The 24,675-nt window shown below is 47.0% G+C and overlaps 1 protein-coding gene across 6 annotated transcripts in view; it reads left to right on the top strand.

The window, feature by feature from the left end:
* Positions 1-24,675, top strand: part of DRAM2 (DNA damage regulated autophagy modulator 2) — a 348,983-nt gene that overhangs the window by 194,953 nt on the left and 129,355 nt on the right. For all 6 annotated transcript variants that reach the window (XM_085600128.1, XM_085600142.1, XM_085600136.1 and 3 more), the window contains exon 3: positions 15,874-16,013. In XM_085600128.1, coding sequence (XP_085456254.1) covers positions 15,874-16,013 — 140 coding nt within the window. The remainder of the gene's footprint in view (positions 1-15,873; positions 16,014-24,675) is intronic.

The raw sequence follows: 24,675 nt of genomic DNA, 5'->3' as shown, positions 1-24,675 counted from the left end.
CTTCGACTAAAGGTCCTATGGAAAAATGCATGGGGAAAACGCATTTTGGGACCCCCCTTTTTTCTCGGCCCCCGCTTGACGAATCCCCCCGAGACTTTCAGGGTAGGAGCTGAGCGGAGCGCCCCATTAGTTTTGAAAATTTCGCGAGGATTCTTCAACCGGCGCCAAAGTTATTCAAAATAGAATTTTGAGATTTCCTATGGAAACACGGTCCTAACTATAACTATCTACTGGCGACCGCCAGTAGATAATATACACATATATACATATATCAATCCACAAGTTGCTCTGCAGCAAAGTGGGGTGGGGATTCTGGATCAGCATCCCCACTGATGGCGTTGATTCAGTAACGCCCCCGTAGCCCCGTTTCTAATTCTCGGTTGGTGCAACACTCCGCACCCGAGACCGGCGCGTATAACATCAATCCACAAGTTGCTCTGCAGCAAGGGTGCACTCTGGAGGCTGGAATCTTCCATCGGGCGCAGAAAGCACGCCAAGCCTTCATGTCTTGCCTGACGCGTTTCGTAATAATCCTTAATCATAGGCGTGACCATTTGTTGCATAGCTACAGTTACCTTATTTAAAATACATGCCCTCCAATGAGCTTCTTCATTGAATGTCCAGTGACTGCTGGAATCTGTAGTCTGTAGCCTGCCTCTTGCCCCATTGGGATGTAGGTAAAATCGGTCCTCAATGGGCCGTGAAGTGCCGGTTCTGTCCACTAATTCTGGATCAGTATCCCCACTGTTGGCGTCGATTTAATAATGCGCCCGTGGCCACGTTTCTAATTCTCGGGTGGTGCAACCCTCCGTGCCCAAGACCGGCACGTAATACATCAATCCACAAGTTGCTCTGCAGCAAGGGTGCATTCGGGAGGCTGGAATCTTCCATCGGGCACAGCCAGCACCCCAAGCCTTCATGTCTTGCCTGACGCATTTCGGAATAATGCTTAATCATAGGCGTGATCGTTTATTGCATAGCTACGGTTACTTTATTTAAAATACATGCCCTCCAGTGAGCTTCTTCATTGAATGTCTCAGTGACTGCTGGAAACTGTAGTCCATAGCCTGCCTCTTGCCCATTGGGATGTAAGTAAAATCGACCCTCAATGGGCCGTGAAGTGCCGGTTCTGTCCGCTAATTCTGGATCAGTATCCCCACTGATGGCGTCGATTTAATAATGCGCCCGTGGCCACGTTTCTAATTCTCGGGAGGTGCAACCCTCCGCGCCCAAGACCGGCACGTAATACATCAATCCACAAGTTGCTCTGCAGCAAGGGTGCATTCTGGAGGCTGGAATCTTCCATCGGGCACAGCCAGCACCCCAAGCCTTCATGTCTTGCCTGATGCGTTTCGGAATAATCCTTAATCATATGCGTGACCGTTTGTTGCATAGCTATGGTTACTTTATTTAATATACATGCCCTTCAATGAGCTTCTTCATTGAATGTCCCAGTGACTGCTGGAATATGTAGTCCGTAGCCTGCCTCTTGTAGAAGCTCATAGAATCTTTAGTTGCGCTTGCAGCACAAACTGCTGGCCGAAATTACACTAATTTTGTCAGGAAGGTAAATTTGATTCGCAGATCACGCTTTCAGTTATCTGGTGTAAATACGTTCAGTGGTTGTTGAGAAATTTAAGACAATAAAGATGGTGATATCTTTGGCCACGGCTAATTTGCAAATAATGAGCTTGTGCAGGGAAATGCAGAACCCCGCAGAATTTGGCAGAGTTTTGCGGTAACTTTGCGAAGTGAAACTCTGCGAACTCCACTCAGGCCTAACAGAAAGATGAAAACTAAAGGTCAACAATGAACATAGAGAGGCAAAATAAAGGTCATACGTGAGCAGAAAAAAGGCACATAACAAGTAGAACCCACTCAGACACTCATGCACCCACTCACATACCCAGTGAAACACTCACTCACACCCCCACTGAGACAATCATGCACTCACATTCACTCTGAAAGGTTACAGGATACAGTTAGGAAATAACATTACAAACCTGCAGAAATTCACTGAGAAAAACTATTGTAGTTAGGAAATAGAAATACAAAAACCTTAGAAATTCACTGAAAAAACAAAAGTTATACTGATGTTATAGTTAGGATCAGAATTCACTTGTACAAAACCATTGAAATTCTACAGTTATGGTTACTTGAGCTAACTATAACTTACGCCCCGCAATGCACTGCTTATGACTTCACATGTTACACCACTCATGATATGGTCAGTGACATCACTCATGACATCACTGTGTACATCTCAAATGACATCACTGATTACTTCATCCACAGAACTACTTACACCCTCATGCAACATCCCATATACCCATTCACACACCCACACAAACCAATTCACAAACCCATACCCACTCACTCATGCATAGAGCCACTCACACACCTACTGACTCACTTGCACAGGCACTCACACAACTAGTCACTCACTCATACAGATACTCACAAACCCACTCACTTACTCTTATGGATACTAACATGTACTCAGTCACCTAAACAGTCACTGAGACAACCACATAGTTTCCCATAGAGCTTCTCTCTCACTCATTTACTCACCCATACAGGCACTCACACACCCACTCACACACAAACTCACTCACCCATACTCCCAATTAGACACCCATTCATGCACCCATACAGCCACTCATGTACCCTCACACTAACCCATACAGGCACTCCTGAACCTGCCCACTCACCCATACAGCTACTCAAGCACTATCTTATTTACCATTTACAGCCACTCACACACCCAACTCACCCATACAGCTACTCACACAGCCAGTCACTTACTCATACAGCAACTGACACAGCCACTCGATCACCCATACAGAAACTCACACAACTACTTACTTATCTAAATAGTCCCTCACACACCCATTCACTCATCCATGCACCATTTGCACACCCACTTACTCACCCATACAGCCACTCACACAGCTACTTACTCACCTTTACAGCTACTCACTCACCCATTTATTCACCCATGCAGCCGCACACACATCCACTCACACACAGAATTTAAAGTGGCACAGACGCGCCACAGTTTTGGGGAAGCTAAACTCCTTGGGCCTTCAGCATTCCAGGGGACTTCATCCCACATCGTCAACATTGCCAGGAGGCACAGCTGCAGTGTGTTTGGCCTGAAGGGGTCGGGCCTTTCCCTTCCGCGCTAGAAAGTGCTCTAGCAAGCCTGCAGTGCGAGACAGACAGTGCTACAGTTTTAAAGTAGCTAAACCCCTTGGACCCTGAGCAAACCTGGGGAAATCATCTCCCATCATCAACAGCGCCAGGAGGCGCAGCTGTAGTGGGTTTGACCTGAAGGGGGCAGGGCTTTTTCCTCAGGTGCTTGAAAGAGCTCCAGCAAGCCTGCAGTGTGGGCCGCACGGAGGCCAAGGGCAGGCACATCCTTGCCCGTCAGAGCCCGGAGGCGGCTGGGCCACCTCCCTTGGCTCCTCAATCAGGTTTTGACAGTGGTCCACTCGTCATCATATTTTAGGCTACTGTTGTTACTACCTTTGAGACCAAATCCTGCTTTCCGTGTGCACCCACTTTTGGAACAGTAATGTGCTCTAGCTTTATGATTCCACTTTACAAGGGCATTCTTTGCATTTAACCTCATTGCCGCTTCAGTCAGTCAGTCAAAACACTTTATTTCCAAGAAATGAATTCTCATAGAAATATACCCACAAGTTATAAAAATAGACAATACTTTGTTAAATAGCCTAAAACAACAATTTGTGAGTATATATTTTAACACGATATATACATACAATTTATACAGTTACAAACATATAAACATTAATATTTCCTCATACCATGACTCAATATAGTCCACAGCCTAAGATCTCACATATATTTTCAGCACGTTTAAAACAACATGATGAGATTTTAGTCAATGAAAAACTATTCATATTATGCCTATCGGCATTTATAAAGTACAAAGTGATTAGCAACTTATCACAACTTCAATGATCTCTCTTAATCTTGCTTCAGTTGGAGTCATACTTCCTGTCTGCTAACATATTCCTATTAGGAGATCCTCTCGTTGCATTTACAATTTCCTTACTAAGTGAAAAACACCCATGCCAACCTTATGTTAAAATCCTACAAAAGGGGTAATATCGCCGGTCTGTTTAAGATTTTACACAAATACTGGCCTATGGCTGTAGCTACATCTCAGAGCCTAAGGTAATGTATCAAATCCAGACTCATTTGCCTCATTTAGATTCCATATGTTTTAAATACCGGTCGGGGTAACTTTTTCCTTTCCGCCATGAAGAATACACAGTACATCAATATATGGCTCACAAATATTTCCTACCTCGCCTACATGGGCACTGCCCATTGTTCTTAGCAAGTTCTATTTTTAATCCCTTGATATGCCACCCAGGGCCAATTCCCAACCTCAAATGCAAGACTTCATTGCTTAGGCGCTTGTCCAGAATGTTATACAGGTAAGGGAATAACTCCATGCTCTCTTAAGAGCTTAAGTAGGGAATAACTGAGCTCTTGGTTTTAAGATAGTGCCAGCTAGAATCCAGCTAGTTTCTAAACCACTTTGCCTGAGTGTACTACATATGTGGTTGGTCTGGGACTAATCCCTACTTTTGGTGCGCATCTCTCAGTCCCTCCAAATGCTTCATCATCGTTACCACATTATTACAAGATTTGCTCTGACAGTTTATCATGAGGCGTCCCATCTTTGAGAAAAAAATAGAAGCACAAGGCTCTGGCGTCCGCCAGGACACTCCAGACTAATTTTTTCAACTCCCTCCTTACCGCTTGAATCATATTATTATTAGGAATTTCAAGGAGCAGTTTCAGAAAATTACTTTCTAAACCTTCCCATAATACCCACCTATCCCAAGCCAACATCTCTGCTCCATAAAGGGCCTGCGAGATTAGCTTTCCCCTTTATAACTTTACTTAGTGGCTCAAAAGTATGGCTTCCAAACTTACGCTCATATCTTTTCACCCTAGTCGCTACTGTGGATAGAACAAGTCTCCGGGAATCAATTTGTTTATCCCACCTCAAATCGTCTGAAAAGGTTACACCCTGATATTTGTACTCTCCAACCCGCTCTAGACATACATTCCCTAGGAACCACCCAATTTTCCTTTTCCTCTTAACAAAAAAACATTGTTTTTGTTTTGTCAACATTGATCATTAATTTGTTTTCAAGACAGTAGGCATTTATGGTGTTTAGTTTCTGTTGCAGCTCTAGAGGCGTGTGCGGTCCATCACCACCAGATCGTCTGCGTACATGAGGCAACTAATATGCCTACCTCCAACTTTTGGTGAAAACTATGCATATCACGCAAAGTCTGGGAAGGTCTGCAATGACTAAACAGCAGGGGTGCTAAAACGCACCTGTTAAACCGCTGTTAACCGGAATGTTCCTAGTCCGCGCCTGGACCGCTCCCAGCGCCAGGACCCCTGGCCCCTGCGAACGCCACGACGCCCGCCTCTGCTACGACTCCAGCACCCTCCACGCACTCAACGCCGGACGATCACACACCTGCTGCCTGGCTGCCCCGAACCGCCCAGCGCCAGTACCCCTGGCCCCCGCGAACGCCACGACGCCCGCCTCTGCTATGACTCCAGCACCCTCCACGCACTCAACGTCGGACGATCACACACCTGCTGCCTGGCTGCCCCGAAGCGCACCCAAGGACCCTTCTCCTGCTGGAACTGCAGCTTCACCAGCATCTGGCCCGCCAACCCACCTACTAAAGAACCCAACCACCTCAGATGCATCCTTCTCAACACCCGCTCCGCACGCAAACACACCGTGGAACTCTGGGACCTACTGGACTCCAACACCCCAGACGTCGCCTTCCTGACAGAGACCTGGCTGAACCCCTCCTCGGCACCCGACATCGCCATAGCCATCCTGGAAGGCTATTAGATCACCTGCAGGGACCGCACCAATGGCATAGGAGGAGGAATCGCCATCGTCCACAGGAACTATCTCAAAGTCTCAACCAACACCGCTGACACCCTCCGCACCGCCGAACACCTGCACTTCCAGATCCACACCGATCCCAACACCACCCACGGAGGAACCCTCATCTACAGACCCCCCGGACCACGACCACAGTTCAGCGACTCCATCACCGACCTCGTCAGCACTCACGCCCTCGCCTCCACAGACTACATCCTCCTCGGGGACCTGAATTTCCACCTCGAGAACAACAACGAAACCAACTCCTCCACCCTGATCGACAACCTCGCCAACCGCGGACTCAGACAACTTGTCACTACACCCACCCACTCCGCCGGCCACACGCTTGACCCCATCTTCTCCGCAAGCTCCCACGTCTCCTTCAACCACACCAGCGAGCTCCACTGGACCGATCACCGCTGCATCCACTTCACCTTCCGGAAATTCACCACCGCACCCAACAGATGCCGCGCCGCTGCTGGAGCAAAGTCACCGGAGACCAGCTTTCCACCACCCTCGCCCGGAGCTCACCCGCCCCCGACACCGCCACTCGCAACCTCAAACAGTGGATCAACGACTGCGCCAACACCCTCGCCTCCCTCAAGAAGCCCTCCAACACCCACACTAGCAAGAGAGCCAGCTGGTTCACCGAAGACCTCCAGGCCTCCAAGCGAACCTGCTGAAAACTAAAAAAAAACTGGATCCATGAACGAACACCGGAAAGCTACACAACCCACAAGAACGCCACCCGCAGACACCACCACCTCCTCAGATCCGCCAAAAGGACCTCCTTCAAAGACCACCTAGACAACAGCACACACAACAGCAAAGAGCTCTTCAACATCATGAAGGAACTCTCCAACCCCAGCTCCAACACCAACGACATCCCACCTTCACAAGACCTGTGCGACTCGCTGGCCACCTTCTTCCATCGCAAGATCGCAGACATACACACCAGCTTCAACGCCGTCACCTCCGCGGCAACCACTGAGACCCCTGCTCCCACGACCACCACCCGCACCGACCGCCTGATCGCCTGGACCGACATCAACGACGACGACACCATCAAGATCATTAACACCTTCCACTCCGGATCCCCGGAAGACCCCTGCCCACACCACATCTTCAACAAAGCCAGCAGCACCATCGCACCCCATCTCTGGAAAACCATCAACATCTCCTTCGAGACAGCGACCTTCCCGGAGAGCTGGAAGCACGCAGAGATCAACGCTTTACTCAAGAAACCCAAGGATGACCCCAAGGACCTCAAGAACTTCCGACCCATCTCCCTGCTCCCGTTCCCGGCGAAGATCATCAATAAGGGTGTCAACAAACAACTGACCAGCTTCCTCGAGGAGAACAGCATCCTGGACCCGTCCCAGTCCGAGTTCCGCAGCAACCACAGCACTGAAACTGCCCTCATCGCCGCCACCGATGACATCAGGACCCTGCTAGACAACGGAGAAACCGCAGCCCTCATCCTCCTGGACCAGTCAGCCGCCTTCGACGCGGTCTGCCACCGCACACTACGAACATGCCTCTATGACGCCGGAATCCAAGAGAAGGCCCTGGACTGGACCTCCTCCTTCCTCTCCGGCAGAACACAGAGCGTCCGCCTCCCCCCCTTCCGCTCCGAAGCCACTGAGATCATCTGCGGCATACCCCAAGGCTCATCCCTCAGCCCAACGTTGTTCAACGTCTACATGGCACTACTCGCCCACATCACACGACGGCACAACCGCAACATCATCTCCTACGCAGACGACACCCAGCTGATCCTTTCCCTCTCCAAGGACACCCACACCGCCAATACCAACCTCCACGAAGGAATGAAGGCCGTCGCCAACTGGATGGGGAACAGCCGACTGAAGCTGAACTCGGACAAGTCGGAGGTCCTCATCCTCGGATCCACCCCCTCGGCCTGGGACGACTCCTGGTGGCCTACTGCACTAGGAACACCCCCAATACCTACCGACCGCACACGCAACCTAGGGGTCATCCTCGACTCTACCCTCTCCATGACGAAGCAGGTCAACGCCGTCTCCTCCTCCTGCTTCAACACCCTCCGCATGCTTCGCAGGATCTTCAAGTGGATCCCCACCGAAATAAGAAGGATGGTCACCCAGGCTCTCGTCAGCAGTAGACTGGACTTCGGAAACGCACTCTACGCAGGAGCCCCAGCCAAACTCCTGAAACGGCTTCAACGCATCCAGAACGCCTCTGCACGCCTTATCCTCGACATCCCTCGCCGCAGCCACATCACACCCCACCTGAGAGACCTACACTGGCTCCCTGTCAACAAGAGGATAACCTTCAAACTCCTCACCCATACACACAAGGCACTCCACAACACCGGACCAACGTACCTCAACAGCCGACTCAGCCTTTACACCCCCATCCGCCAGCTCCGCTCCACAGACCACGCCCTCGCCACCGTCCCCCGCATCCGAAGAGTGACCGTCGGCGGCAGATCATTCTCCCACCTCACCGCCAAGACATGGAACACCCTCCCCATCCGCCTGCGGCAGACCGAAGACCATCTGACCCTCAGAAGACTTCTCAAGACCTGGCTCTTCGAACAGTAGCAGCCCCCCCAAGCGCCTTGAGACCCTCGCGGGTATGAAGTGCGCTTTACAAATGCCATGGGTTGATTGACTGATTCATAGTCAGGCTTCCATGCCCATCAACGTCAACCGGTACCCAGTTACCACTATGGAACTTCATCACCAGGTGCAACAGTGCCCCAGATATCTTCCATTGCTTTCGTTTATGCCAAAGCGTGCCTCTGTCCATCCAGTAGAAAGAGCAGCAGAGGTCACCTCCAGACTCCATTGACTTCTTTTTTAACCCCTACAGCGTGAAACAGTGGTCCATCTTGGAGTGCTTCGGCCTAAAGCCTCCGTGCGCTGTTGGAATCAATCCAGTATTGAAGGCACAGGCCACTAGATATTTTAACAATGTTTGGGCATAAAGTTTGGACGGGATATCTAGAAGAGAAATCAGGTGATAATTAGCAGGCTGACCCCTCTAGCCCTTTTTATGAATGGGCTACAAAATAATTTCCATCCAAGATTCAGGGAAGAAACCAGTCAATGTTACCCATTGGAAAATCCTGATCAATATGGATCCCGAATTCCTTGGATCTTTTTTAAATATCACAGATGAAAGACAATCTGGACCACCTGCCCTAGTAGCTTTCATATTACAAATTATTTCCGACAGGACTACTACCATCTGCACACTAGCGATCACTTCAGAATCTACTTCAGAACAGGCCTGCACCGCTAATATATTCTCAGGAGTTCCACCCTTGTATAAAGAGGTAATAAAAACAAACCAGTCTTCCTCACTTATTTGGGCCTTAAGAGAGGATGGCGACAAGAGAGTTACAGAGTTCGTTAGTCGCCAAACCTCTTGCTATCCCTGTCAACCAAGGTCGTTGGCATTTCCTCCCTGTTTAACCTAAAGAACTCTCTCCTTTTGTGAGCACATCATTTTTGGTAAGCAGTTTTCGCTGCTACCATTTTAGTTCTTAAACTGATATTCCTTGGATATAGCTTCGAGTAGCGGCGGCTCCTATTTACCACCCTTCTACCCTCCTATAATTTGGGTATGTGCCTCCTTTTACTAGCTTAAACTGTGCTAGCAGTTCTTTTGTTAATCTATCATACCAATCTAGTGCATCTTGTCCTACTTCTAAGCAGAAAGGTTCAAATTCGACTAAAGAGAGAGTTTGTAGTACCTCTTCCATAATCTGGACTTTAATTCTCATGTGATAAACAACCTCCAGGTCACTGGTGGCATTTGAACGTTGTAGAAAAGCCTCTTTAAACTCCAAGCTAAGTGCAAAATGATCGATTAAACCCATATCTAGAACTCTAAAATCATCCACAGGTTGGAACTGGTGAGCTGGAACCATCACATAATCAATGGGTAATGTATTACTACCGTGTTTAAATGATTTCCAAGCTGGAATATCATCATGGCACCTGCCATTTACATTTATCAAATTCAGTTAAACTAGACAGTGTAGAACCTTCACATTTCCTTACCCAGTGCTTTCTGAGAAAATGCATTTTGGGATATTTAAATCTCCCTCTACCACCAACAAAGCTTCTGGGAAGTCACAAATCAATTTTTTACATCATTAACCAGATTCAACAGCTCACACTCAGGCAGTGGGCGCATTGGCTGTACATACACATTTAGACATATCATCTGCTTTGACCCCTCCGTATTGGTATACATGTCTATTAGACAAGCAAGGATCCATATGAAAGTGGTTTGTAGCTTAGTTACTTTCATCCCACAGCGGACTGAGACCAGTGTTAACAATCCACCCATTGATCTTCGTCTTGGTGAGGCCTTGGCATTTAGAGCTATGGCAACAAACCCCTCCACTGCGGGGCACTCCCACAGCCAGGTTTCCTGGAGGAACAATATGGAATAATTTGTTAATGTATCTCTTTGATTTCCATTTCTCTAAATGTTTTGAATCCTTGAATATTCCATACCAGGAGACGAACGGGCTGTGGCTGCCCTATTCCCTAGCAATCAATCTCATCTGCCGCTCCACAGCTCCATGGCGGAAGGTAATGATCCAGAGTGTTTTTAAAAAGAATGACACTCTTTGCTCAGGGGATATACCCATGTGTTCCGTGGTTACTTTCCCTCCTTGACTCATCAGACTTCCAGCGGTGGATCATGTTTTGATTCCTTAAACCCGTAGCTCTATCATTGGAGAATGTTATGGTAACTATTCCTTCTTGCGAACCATCATGTTCCCACCAACTCCTCCCAAAATCTGATCTCTGATTTACGCCTATAGGCCTAGCAAAATAGTCCTAGTTCTGTTTTAACACCCCTTGTTCACATAAAAACGGGACTAACTTTGTTTCTTCTTTTTCTTTTCAGAGACTAATTCTGTTAGACAACAGGGCTGAACCAGCCACTTCCACTTAATTCTTTGTTTCCTCCGAAGAAAACAAAACTCTGGTTTCTTCTTCCCCGGCGATCTCCCTAAAGCCAACCAATGCCAAGTCCTTTGTATAGAGATATTCCTTAGCCTTTTAATGTTGGCAAATATCTTTAGCAGTTTAGACCTATTAAGGGGTTGACTGGCTGTTTGCCTTCTGCTCTTTCAAGATTGCATTTTTAGGCATAGTATTGGAGGTCTCATCTGCTTACAATCATAACCAACCTGACCTAGGGCAACACTATTAGGGCCTGCTAAGGATTTCCTTTTCACAGACTCAGTACACAGTCCTACCAAGTTGGGAGACGATCTCTCCCTAGGGCCTTTGGTGTGTTTGGCATTCCTTTTATTCCTAACATTTTTGTTTGTGTTACCCCAACACACTCCTTCACCACTGTTGTATATTCCTTGCTTTTCTTTCTCCCATCTACCAAACTCTTTTCTTGGGACTTCCATTCTTTATTGCCAAATTTCTCCTCTGTGGCACATTTTTCTTCAATTTTTGCCTTTTTTCCCCATTTAGCGAAAGCCCTTACAGTTGGTGACCTAACAGCTTGGCTGAGAGGGGCTATATCACCTAATCTCAAACCGTCCTTACAATCTCTACCACCCCTCCTTTCTTGATCGTTCCTTCTCCCTCCTGCCCACAGTGAGACAACACCACATCTGTATAGAATCATTTTGTTCCCAAATACACTTCCTGTCCTCAAAACTAGATAGAAAGATCCTACTAGTAACACTGTCAGCGGCGGAGTGTACCTCATCTTGGGGAATGGACTGAGGGCCATATTTGAAGATCACACCCTAAGGCCCTTCTCCTCCCAGAACATCTTTTTCTTCATCCTTTAATGATTTATTGATGGATTTGAGCAGTTGGATAAGCGTAACATGTTACGTATTATTAAAAAACAGAGCTTTTAACATTCCCTGGAAAGTTATCTTCATTAAAGAGAGAAGATTCAACATTGACAGATCTTGGGTAAAATCCAAAACATTTCCCATCGAGTTAATTTCTCCCAGGGAGTTAATCTTATTGCCACTTCTAGTAAGTCCCAACATCCCCAGGGTTGGTGCTCAGCGTGATATAGGCAGCGACTCCTACATAAGAAAAAGGGATTGTCCGGTTACTCTGCTCACGTGTGTGAAGGGCAGTGCACTAGCATTTATGGGGGAAAAAAAGCCTGATATTCTGTCTGTGGCCACCTTACCAGTTAGAACCAGGACAGCAATAGATAAATTATTGGTGTGAGCAGTGGACCTCGTCTCGAATGAGATAAAGTTAGTAGAACGCCGACTCTCCATGACAGCTGAGGATTTTTCCTTGTTACTGCCACCGGGTTCATTGAGGTCACCAAGGCAGTCTCCACTTGCAAATCCAGTAGACCTGACACCATCAGCCTCCTCACGCATTCCGCAAACTCTACAAATAGAATGTGATGATACCGTTGTTCTACCTGAGAACATGGATGGGAGAGAGTAGGGGGTGAGAGGCTAGACCTGAGGCCACAAATTATTGATTTGCTTACTTTCCCCAGAGCCTGTCGCAAAGAGAAGGAAAAGGACCCAAAAATCCAAATTGGCCACCACGAGCAGGGCCCAGGAAAATGAAACACAGGGGACGATTATACGGGGCAGGGACACATGAACCAGCATACATGGCCATCTGGGTGACCTACTGAACCAAAAATGTAATCCTCGCACGAATGCAATTGCAAAACTCTGGGGTGTCCTGTGCATTAACACAAACTGTTCCTGAACAACCAAATGTAGTAAATAGTGACACTGGCAAACCAATACAGAGATCAGCTGCAGGGCCAGCTATATCGTCTGTGACGTTGAGTATTGGACACTGTTCTGCCTTTCCCCTACCAGAAAATATCTTGAACAAAAGTGCAGCCAGTTCACCCCCTCTTCCGGTAATAAATCTCCCACTGGGAGCAAACCCCTATGTAGTGTTTATAGGCAATGTACATGGGCTTCCACAGGAAGGGGTAAGGATTTTTTTACTTCTCAGTGCTCACCCTCTGGTAACTTGGCACAGAGCAGGTAGGCTTAAATTAAGAGGCAATGTGTGAAGTATTTGTGCAACACTTTAATTACAGTAACACAGTGAAAACACCACAAAAAGTCAACACACCAATGTAGAAAAATAGAGAAAAGCAAGCCCAAAACGTCAAAAATCATATCAGTAAAATTGAGATAAGAATTTTTAAATAATAAACTGACTGGGCTATATCGAAAGTTCAGGCTGACGGTGCTAGCAGGTAGGCTGGCTACTAGGTCACGCAGGGCCCACTGAAAGAGTACCTTGGATGGAGCAAGCGTCAACGTCGAAGACTCAGTGCATCGGTGCCAATTCACTCAGTCGGGTCGATGCTGCGAAGTTGAGCCTCGCGGACGGGTCCTGTGTCGTCATCAGAGCCCTCACGATGCAGGAGCTGCACCGTCATTGAACCTCGCAGCGGTGTCCTCGTATCGGTGCTGCATTGTCATCGAACCTCGCAGTCAGGACTGCAGATCAGCACTGTGTCATCAAACTTCGCAGTTGGATTCCCACATCGTCATCGAGCCATGCAGGGATGTCGTTAGATCAGCTCTTGTGTCGTGTCGAAGGGCACTGCGTCGGTTCTGGTACCCAGGACCAGTGAATTTAATGCTACTTGTGGGTGTGCAGCACTGATTTTGCCACCCACCTAAGTAGCCTTTTAAACATGTCTCAGGCCTGACATAGCAACCTGTGTGTGCAGTTTAAGTGGCAGTTTCGCAGTGTCAAAATAAACCTTTGTCACGCCTAAAGCTTCCTTTTTAACACATATAGGTAACCCCTAGGGTATGCCCTAAACAGCCATAAGGCGGGGTGCAGTGTATTAAAAAAACTGATATTTCTAAGGAATCTAAAATTAAAATTGTCTGCAGGTTTTCAGAGTTTAAGTTATTACTCTGAAAATGCATCTTCTATACAGTTGAAATTTTCTTATCCCAATCATTTGGTGCCTGCAAACCGTATCCTGAGTCACATGACTAGGTGTAGGTGGCACCTGGTCTTTGTGGATGGCTCCCAGACAGTGAGACAAAGGGGGAATAGGTGTTGGCACGACGGGCAACCTCTGACTTGATGAGGCGGGAGGAGCTGTCCCCTACCACACGTTCACATCACAAGGGATCTGCACAGCAAACTCACAAAGGGCTTCGACACTAGCTTTTGTGACCCCGGACAAGCCAGGGCCAGGGCAGGGAGGCAGAAAATTCCAAAGAACCTTCTCCTACTTCAAAGTGGACACTGGGTATAAATAAGGGATCCTCAAACCCAACTCTTTAGTACACCTCTGGACCTGTGGGAGGCTCAATAGGACTGCTGTGCTGATGTGCAAGAAAGACTGCTACTCTGCTACCCTGCTGCCTGAGTGAAAAGGACTGGACCTGCATCTTGAACCCAGGTCCACCAGAGTGACTCCAGGGGCTATTTAGCTGCCTCCTGATCAAATACTTAGGGACAGAAAACGCTCAAACCACCTTGACACCAGTGTCTGGACCCCCAAGAGGTAGCATCCTAGTCCTGGACCCTTGGAAGTGGGCCTGAAGGTCCTCTGCCAGCCCAGTTGTGGTCCTGTGTAGGGGCGGCTCCTCCGTAATGGCGGAGGAGCACTGCCTCCCCTGCTAAAAGAGGAAAAATAAAATGACAATAAAAGCATTTTATTATCATTTTATGTTTGCCTGACGGCTGAAAACACAGGACTTCAGTGGTATGGGGAAAGGCAATCCTGTTGGACAGACATGGCAGGGGAGGAGTGGTGGGCACTTTTAAGTGTGCATGTGTGTTTGCCTGCCAGTTCTAGGCCGGCCAAACAGACATGCGCACTTAAGTATCTCCAACCCAACTGTGTTGCACAGCTGGGTTGGAAAATCACCCCAGGCCCCAATACACTGTCTGAGCGGCAATCAAAGCCACTCAGACCAATCTCAATGCTTCGCTCATGCTGAGAATATTATGTCATCGGAGAGAAGCAAGGCGGCGGCCGTCGGAGTGGCAGGTAAGTGTCATTTTAATTATTTTTAAATATGCATTTCGGTTTTGTTGGATTTCCCTCCGCCCCACCACTAAGCAATTATAGCAGCTGCTACTGGTCCTGTGAGCAGAATTGACGCAGCACACAGGCCTTCGCATCACAAGATCCCCCTTTTGACGGCATCCTCAACGACGGCGCAGAACTTTACATCACAGCCCTGATGCTTCTTAGCAACTGCCGCTGTGCGACGCATCCTTGTCGCCGGACTTCGCATTGCAAGCTCCTCATCCATGGCAACCTTGATGATGATGCAGGACTCCACTTTGTTGCCCTATAGCTTCCCCCGCAGCTTCCTCGGATCTTGAAACACTCTGCAGACCAGAAATTAAAGTACTTTATGCAGTGAGCTTAAGTGGTTCCCTGTATCTGACCTGCGCTCCTTCGCAGTTGACCTGTACTTGTGGCTTTTTTCCGGTCCTGTGCGACCAGATAACTACAGTTGACACTCTGCTTCTAAGCACTAGTTTCACTTAAAGCTATAAAAAATTGCATATCTCTGGTTTTACTGATTGGAATTTTGTCGTTTTGGTCTAAAAAATGTGTTACATTTTACTCTATTTTTCTAAATTGTTGTGGAATTTTGTTTTGTGTTGTGTTCACATATTGTCTTTAAGTTAAGCCTGACTGCTTTGGGCCAAGCTACTAAAGGGTTAAGCACTGGTTAATTTAGGGTTCCTAGTAACTTCACCTTAACAGAAATAGTGGTTGCTGCTTCAGTAGGGTTTCACCCCCATCAACAAGTAACCCAATTTCCAACAACAGCTGACTAGCTAGTTCTGATATCAGGAGTTGCCTGATATAAGGACATTTTGACCATGAATATATTCATAGAGAACTCTATTTTGTGATTCTGCCTCTTATATATTTGCAGGCATCGTCACCTTTTACATTCGTTTCAAACAAGTTGAGGCACTCAACGCAGAGGACCGCAAGATGGCCAAGTTGAACAAAGCCGGCCTCGTGCTAGGCTTGATAAGTTGCTTTGGTCTTTGCATCGTGGCCAACTTTCAGGTTTGTACTCTGGCTTCTTATTCACTGCTGACAACTGGTTGAGAATTATGTTAATTTTAAAGTATTTTTATTTTAAAATATATAAACATGGCGGGCCCTATTCACAGAACTAACTTAAGACAAAATCCTAAACTTACTACCATTTTGGTATTCACAGAAGGCACTTACTCATTTTGGTATTCACAGAAGGCACTTACTCATTTCGGTATTCACAGAAGTTAGGAGTCCTAACTTTAGGACTCCTAAATGCCTTCTGTGAATACCGAAAGTCTTAAAATTAGGATTTTTTTGGGTTTAGTAGTAGTATAGTTAGGACTCCTAACTTTAGGACTCCTAAATGCCTTCTGTGAATACCGAAAGTCTTAAAATTAGGATTTTTCTCAATTTAGTAGTCCTAAATTTAGGACTCCTAACTTTAAGACTCCTAAATGCCTTCTGTGAATACCGAAAGCCTTAAAATTAGGATTTTTCTCAGTTTAGGAGTCCTAAGATTAGGACTCCTAACTTTACAACTACTAAACTGAGAAAAATCCTAATTTTAAGGCTTTTGGTATTCACAGAAGGCATTTAGGAGTCCTAAAGTTAGGAGTCCTAAATTTAGGACTACTAAATTGAGAAAAATCCTAATTTTAAGACTTTCGTTATTCACAGAAGGCATTTAGGAGTCCTAAAGGTAGGAGTCCTAACTATACTACTACTAAACTGAGAAAAATCCTAATTTTAAGACTTTCAGTATTCACAGAAGGCATTCAGGAGTCCTAAAGTTAGGACTCCTAACTTCTGTGAATACCGAAATGAGTAAGTGCCTTCTGTGAATACCAAAATGAGTAAGTGCCTTCTGTGAATACCAAAATGGTAGTAAGTTTAGGATTTTGTCTTAAGTTAGTTCTGTGAATCGGGCCCATACACACGCACACACTCGTTTATACCTCATTAACTTTCTGCCTATTTTCATTTATGTTCAACCCCCATTGACAAACATTTCTTTCTGGAATTTCCTTAACTGCTGCCTGTAAATGTGTTGGTTCATTAATATGCTTAGCGTTGGCCTGTGGCATCACATGCGTGAAAATTTGTCCAGTCAGTAGCTCTGGGAAAGTGAACATTTTGCCTGGGGTGAGTGTTGTAACAGCGCATCTTATCGGATATGGTTCTTTGTTGCGTTGAGCCCCATGCCTTGATTGTATCGTGTTTCATGGCTGAGTATTAGCAAGCCATCAGGATGTCTGCTATCGCTGCTCTGGTCAGCTATTGCTTCCTCCCTGAGGGGTGGCTTTGGTACTTCCGCTAGCAGAGGTGTTACTGACCACCTTGGAGCGCGCGATTGCCCAACATCCGGTTTAATGTTGGTGGGCTTCAAATACATAATTTGTCTTTTCCTAAGTATATGTGATGGGTTTATGAAGTCAATTAGGCATGGAACAGAGGGAAAACAGCACAGTTCTTTAATTTTTGAAGATCCCTCTCCAGGGAACATTAACCGGGTGGGATGAGAGGGGAGGAAGGCTACGGAATCTCCCAGAAGGAGCGTTTGACAAAATTAGTGATTGATGGTGAAAGGAAATTGAAAGCCCAACGAGGTGATTGAAACTGGGGAAAACCCTGATATGATCCCAAAAATATTTTACAGGATGATTGGACCTGAACCTTGCTGATCTTTTTGGATGCAAGATAGTACATTTTAGAGCACATAGTGTGAACAACTGATTGATTGATTTGCAAACTTCTAGAGGACGCGATTGCCCAAGGTTGTCTTGGAGCTAGCATAGTTAACATCCAGTCACAGAATCACTGACAGCATGCACATAGCCCAACCGAGCTATAAAGGAAAAGAGACTAGCCACGTTTTTACATGCTTGAGGAAACGAAGCAGATTAGTCTGACCTTTTATGTGCTGGGGCAAGCTGGTCCAAAGAACACATGTAGTATGAACAAGGCTACGGCCGCCCCAGACCACTTTAAACATTTTTTATTGACATTTTGATCAGAAGAACAATTGAAGATATTCCAGTATTTTTGCACAGTACATACAAATTGACTCAGTAGGGTATACATTAGTGCAGCAGCCGATGCATTGTGATAGGTGGGGTTCATGCTAACCTTAGCTCGTGGGCCATTGGCATACATTGCAGCTTGTACCCAGTCTGTTATGTTGTTCCAATCAGTCACTTGTCTCCGACAATGAGTCTATGAGTGGGGGTTCACATATATTTCCACGATAAATATTCCAACCTCCCCACACCCGTGTCCATTTTCGGGGGCAGCCTCTGTGCACATAAACTGATTTCTACACTATCATAACGCTGTCTATATCTTTGCTCCACTGGCCCAGGGTAGGGGTTAGATGGGATCCCCAGTGCTACGCAATATTACGCTTTGCTAATGTCATGCCTTCTGTCACCCAGTCTTGTGCTGTGTGGTTGAGATCCATAGGTTCCCACACATTAAGAAGGCACCTTTTCGGCTCTAGGAGAATCGTGACCTTCGTGACTTGTGATAATGTGCTCATCATTGTGGTCCAATAAACCACAACTTTCGGGCAAAGCCAGAGGGTGTGGACGAATGTACCTGGTGCACCGCATTGTCTGAGGCAGAGTGGTGTGTCTGTCCGGTTAATTTTGTGTAGGAGTTTCCTAGTATAATAGGTGCGGTGTAGGATTTTGAATTGTATTAACCTGAGTTTTTACGATATCGCAACCTCTTTCGCAGACGTCAATGCCTCTTGCTAAACTGCGCCATCCATTTCACCCACCTCCTTCTCCCATTTAGCTTTAAGGGCCGCAGTGGGATCTGGATGATTATTTATTAGTCTCCGATATGTTTTGTAGTGAAGGTAGCTTCATACACTGCTATGTTAGCATAAGCGCGTTAGCTTTTAGAAAGCCATCTTGCCACTTTTGCAGCTTTTGCACGCTACACTGCAGATACATGTTATTATTTGAGAACTGCTTGCTTGCCTTTTCTTCACATGAGAACTGTCTGTTGTTCACCTCCCTAGACGTGCACTGCGACCTTGGTCTGAACATTGTGTGCAAAACACTTTGAGCAGCCAGACAATGTATGTTTTTGAATCCAGGTTGATCGGCCCACTCTCTAGTCATAATATGCACACAGCTGCAAATACCTGAATGTCGAGAGCCTTTAATATTACAGTTTGCATGCGTTTGAAACACATTCTGGAGAAGAACATTTCCAGGCGCAGAGCAAAGCTGATCTTGTGATGTGATCCACATAAAGCTGATCTTTACGGTATGGGGTTCCCCATTCAAGCCTAGAGACCTTCTACTAGTCTAATAATATTAGTTTACTAGCAAAAGGAAGGTGGCTGTATTCCACTGTCATTTATACTATGATTTCTCCTTTCATTTTCTATGGTATTGTAACAATGCTGATGGTTTTAATTATAATCATTTGTCTGCTTATGTTAGCCAAAGTACTGCATCTTAGGACACGTAGTTTATAAAATAAACCTTTTAAACTTTACCGTGTCTCTGATTACTTTGTTGTGGATTGATATATGTATAATAGCGAACAGGTATTTCTGATTCCCACCATTCCTGAGAATACTCTAAGTCGTTTGTTCTGGGTTGTCTATACATTGGGACCTCCGAGATAATACGGATAACGAATGGGACACTGATGCTAGTCGGATAGGGGTTCTGGGTACTGAGGTGAGTTTTTGGTACACCACAATTCACTGAGGTCCTGGTTTCCTGCGCATAGTTCTGTGCATGAGCAGAATCCCTGCAACAGTTTGTGAGATGGCCTTTTTAGTGAGGTGGACTATAAGGAGTCTATCTTCCAGTGGTGAAGATTCTTTAAGCTGTGTACCTTGTGGAATTAGTACCGTGAGTGCATGTCCGATCTGTGTGTATCGGAATAGTTCCGTATGTGCCAATTCGTATGTGGTCTGTAATTGAACAAATGGGACAATTTCCCCTTTGAGATTGCTAACAAGTCCCACTGTCGAAAGCCCTTTGTGTGACAAAGTTTGCCCAGTGTTTCCGTGTCCCATAATGGCGTGGCCTGTGTCATTACTCCCTCCCAACCCATCGCCCGTTGCGCCGCGAACCATATGCTGATAGTGTGCGCTGTCGGACCTGTAAGGTTGGTTTTCCTGACTTTGTTGTAAAGTGCGCCCATAATCCCTGCAGCTCCCAGGAGGTGCCTACCCATACGATATGCGGGGTCATTCTGGGATATGTGAAGCCATTGATTTATAACTAAGAGCTGAGAAGCCCAGTAGTATAATTTGATATCAGGGAGGGCAATGCCCCCGTCATACCAGCTTCTCATGAGTTTATTTAGGGCTATGCGTGTCGCCTTCCCATCCCACAGCAGACTGCTCACTTCTGCATTTATCTCCGTGAAATACTTTGGAGCAACGGGAATGGTGTATTTTGTAGTGCATATAGGAATCTGGGGAGTACCATCATTTTGAAAAGGGCTGCTCTTCCCAGTAACATTAATGGGAGTGAGCGCCAGTGCTTAACATCATGACGGAACCTCATCAGGGGCTTCGAGAGGTTTTCAGCAATTAAATGTGTTTTATCATGTGTTACATATATCCCCAGATATTTAAACCCTCCAACAGCTATTCGAATGTCACATCTCCGTGGAAGCCGCGGTAGGGAGGCGTGCAATATGTAGAGAAGCGACTTAGCCCAATTAATGGTGTAACCTGATACCCGTCCATACGATGCACATATATCTAACAGGCAGTTAATTGAGTGCGCCGGAGATACCAAATACAACAGTATATCGTCCGCATAAAGCGGAATTTGTCTAAGGACCGCAAATAGGAAGGGCAATTCGACGAGGTCGAACGCCATACGTGCAACCAGTGATAAAATAACTGCGTCCTCTTCTATAGTAGATTTGCGTGCCATGACCCCATGCAGGCGCCTCAGATTAAGTGCCGTGTTCCGATTTGGCATAAATCTGGATTTATCCAGGGGGATCACGGTGGCGAGATGTGGCAGCAGTCGCGTGGCAAGCTTTTGCCAGTATTTTCGCGTTAATTAAAGAGATTGGTCGATACGACATACACTCATACGGTGGCTTGCCGGGTTTAGGAATTGCCACTATGGTGGCCAGGCGCTGATCCCGAGGTAAGACTCCCTGTTCCAGACTGTCAGTGTACATATTAAGTAGATGTGGTATGACACTGGACGCCGCTTTCTTATAAAATTCCACCGGAATTCCATTGGGCCCTAATGCTTTTCCTGTGTGCAGGGCGCCTATTGCCAATTCTTGGTCCTCCGTCGTTAGGTCTTTTTCTAGAGTCTCAACCGTTTTAGGGGACAGTGTGGGCATTTTTATGTCTTTGAGGAATTCTACATTTTCCTCCATCGTGTTGGTGGCTGTTGGGGTGTAAACTGTTTTATAATGCATAGCCAAGGCTTCCGTTATTTGTTGGGGCGTATTCGTTATTTCGCCATTGTCGAGCCGGAGCTGTGCCACCCATTTGCTGGCTTGCTCCTTTTGATCCAATCATGCCAAGAGTTTTCCCGCCTTATCTCCTAGTTTATAGACAGTGTGTTGCATTTTAGTGTGTTTGGGTTTTGCTTCTTCCCATTCGTAGGCCCTGTATTCTTGTTGTGCTAAGTGCACCCTGTGCGTTGTGTCCTCATCTGGGTCTGCAGCATGAGCCGCTTCCGCCCAGGATAGGTCCTGTTCTAAACTCTCAATGTGTTGTTGCTGAGCCTGCTTATGACCAGTTATTAGGGAGATAGCCTGCCCTCTCAAAACTGTTTTGTAAGCCTCCCACAATGTTGCTGGGGACCGGATCGAGTGTTGGTTTTCCGCAAAGTAGTTTGTCGTCACTTTAAGGAGACCATTGCTGATCTTACGGTTTTTGAGGTAACAGGGGTGAAGCGGGAACAGCCTATGCCGTCTGGAGAGTGGTCTGAGATACCCCTGGGTAGGTGCGCGATCCCGGTTACCCCCACTAGCCCAGTTGCCAATGTAAAAATCTAATCTAATCTGGAAAGGCTGTTATGCACGCCCGAGTGGAATGTGTATTGTTTCTCAGTAGGGAATCTATTTCTCCACACGTCTATTAGGCCTAGAGCCTCCATAAACTCTGCTAGTTTGAGGTTTGCGCCGTTAGGGTCTTTGGGGGGTTTTCTGTCTATGGAGGCGTCTAAAGGAGCATTAAAATCACCCCCTAGTATAAGTTCCCCATGTGGGAGGGCCAACAGAAATTTCCCCAGAGCTGGGAAAGTTACTTGGTGTAGTGTCGGTGGAATGTGAACCGTCACTATGTTGTAACTTTTACCGTCCCATTGACATGTTATTGCAGCAAACTGTACTAGATCATCCTTACGAGATCCAGTAACTATCAAGGGGAAGCGTTTATTGACCAAGATCCCTACTCCCCGCGAACCAGTGGTGAAGTCAGAGTGTACAACCATTTTAAATCCCAACCTGTCTAAGGCTTTACAGGCCGTTCCCGTGAGATGTGTTTCCTGGAGGAGTGTAACAGCAGGCCCTTTGCGTTTCAAATATTGTAAAACGAATCCCCGTTTTATTTGATCACCCAGGCCATTTACGTTCCATGATAGTATCTTGAATGGAAGGTGTGCGGGGCAGGCGGGCCTTGGCTGGGGACTCGGGTTGCTATCCACCCTGTGGAGGTGTGTCGTGGTCATCTGCTATTGGAATTGAGTGTTGAGTCGTCAGCATAGAACCAACTATGTTGTCGCCATGTATGCACCGTAAGTATGTATCATGCGTCAATTTCAAAACTGGAACTAAACAATAAAATTCCCCATTAACTGTGCCCTTCCCTCCACCCCCCACCCTGCCTTCCTGCTCCGCGGATTTAAAACTACCCACCACCCCAGCTCAGCAGAGTGCTTTATCCCCATAACTGTGTACTCGCGTAAAGGGGGAAGTTACTCCGTGTTTCTTGTCCATTCTCCTTGAGTGTTCGTTGTCTATTGCGACCCATCTGTGTCGCTCCGTTACTTGGCTCAACCTCTGAGTATCATCGGGGGTAGCACGTGAGATCAGCCACTGGAAGCTCGTTGACTCATTGAGTGTGACACCACAGGGTCAGTCCTAGGTCTGGTCTATACGGTATTACAATCTCTACTACGTTCGCATCTCTTAACTTTCGTATGGTGTCGCTGACATGCATTATAGTGCTTAGGTGAGGATCTCGCTGGGTATATTGTCAATCTGAGTTGCTTTTGGCGTTCAGTTGAGTACCGGTCGATGCTTCAGCGTTTGTCAATTCTACTAAGGCCGGTGTAGTAGATTGTTGCTGTCGTTTCGGTCCTTGTCGTCCGGGTCGTGTGGCTGGCCTCCATTCCTCCAGCCATTTGTGAGCCTCCTCCGGTGTAGTGAAGAACCAGCTTTTCCCTTCTGCCTCCACCCATAGTTTTGCTGGAAAGAGCATGGCATACTTGAGTTCTCTGTTACGCAATTCTTATTTTACGTCGAGAAAATTGCGGCGTTGCTTTGACACAGCTGCTGGGTAGAGGGTCACATTACTGTTATCAACCTTAAGTGGAGGGGCAATACGAGCCACCTGGAGAATCGTGTCTCGGTCCTAAAAGTTAAATATGCGTACCAGTATAAGTCTGGGGGGCGCCTGGTCTGGGTCTACCCCCCGGCACTCTGTGTGCTCTTTCCACTCAAAAGAAGCGTATGATAGACCTCGCGGTTGCAGTTCATTTTGGACCAGGTCTTCCACGAAGAGGTCCAGGGCCGGCCCATTGACGCTTTCCGGAACACCGACCACGGGAATATTATTGTGTCGTGAGCGACCTTCTTGATCATCGAGTTTTTCAGCCATTTGCTTGGTTGCCAGCTCCAGCTGGCGGACCTGCGGTTGTAGGGCCGCTGTGTCAGTCGATAGTGTTGCCATAGTGGTTGCTACTTCTGTCAGTCTGGTGTTTATTTTGGAGACATCTGCACGCAGCAAGGATATGTCGGACGAGATGGAGCCAATGGACGTTTGCATCTGTTGCAGGGTAGCCATCACATCTTTTAGAGTTATTTCTTTTGGCTTGGCAGTCTTCAGGTCGCCGCTGTTGCTCGCATGTGGGGAGAGTGCCTCCGATTGGTCTTTATGGAAGGTGTATTTGTCCAATTTGTTGCTCTGCACCCCGCGCTGTCCTCTGCCCCCCATTGTTGCTGGAGCTGCAAGTGAGGCGTCTGGGCACCGGGTAAGCAGTATTCACCACTGCCTGCCAATGGGGTTGAACTCACCCCTGCTGCCTTCCGGTTTTCCTGCCCCCCCAGTAGCCCCCTATGATGGGCCGACTTTACCAGAGGAATTTTGCCCGGAGGTCCTTTCTGCACAGAGTCTGCTATTTCACTCCTCCACTATCAAAGCCCCATGTACAGTGTTGGGGTTTGTAGATGTTCCCTGACAGATGTTCAGTGCTGTGTATATGTTGCCAGGGATATATGGCACTTAGCCTGATCCGCGACAACCAGCCAGCAGCGCTTTGTCTTTGTCCCAAAAATCCAATCCTGTGTCTATTGCGCCCAGAAGGCAGAGTTGAGGTCCTGAACCAGCAGGATGCCCGCCGTGGCGTTTCTATTATTGAGCCCGCGTAGTGGGGGGGCCTTTATCTGGTGTGGTGGGTGGCTGTAATATGAGCAGCGGGCCGGTTGTCTGTAGTCGCAGGGTGCACCCCCTGGCCGA

Source organism: Triturus cristatus, chromosome 1_2, assembly GCF_964204655.1.
Source record: "Triturus cristatus chromosome 1_2, aTriCri1.1, whole genome shotgun sequence".
In the NCBI taxonomy this organism is placed as follows: domain Eukaryota; kingdom Metazoa; phylum Chordata; class Amphibia; order Caudata; family Salamandridae; genus Triturus; species Triturus cristatus.
The sequence above is the reverse complement of the archived record's forward strand: the minus strand, read 5'-3'. Positions and strand labels throughout refer to the sequence as shown.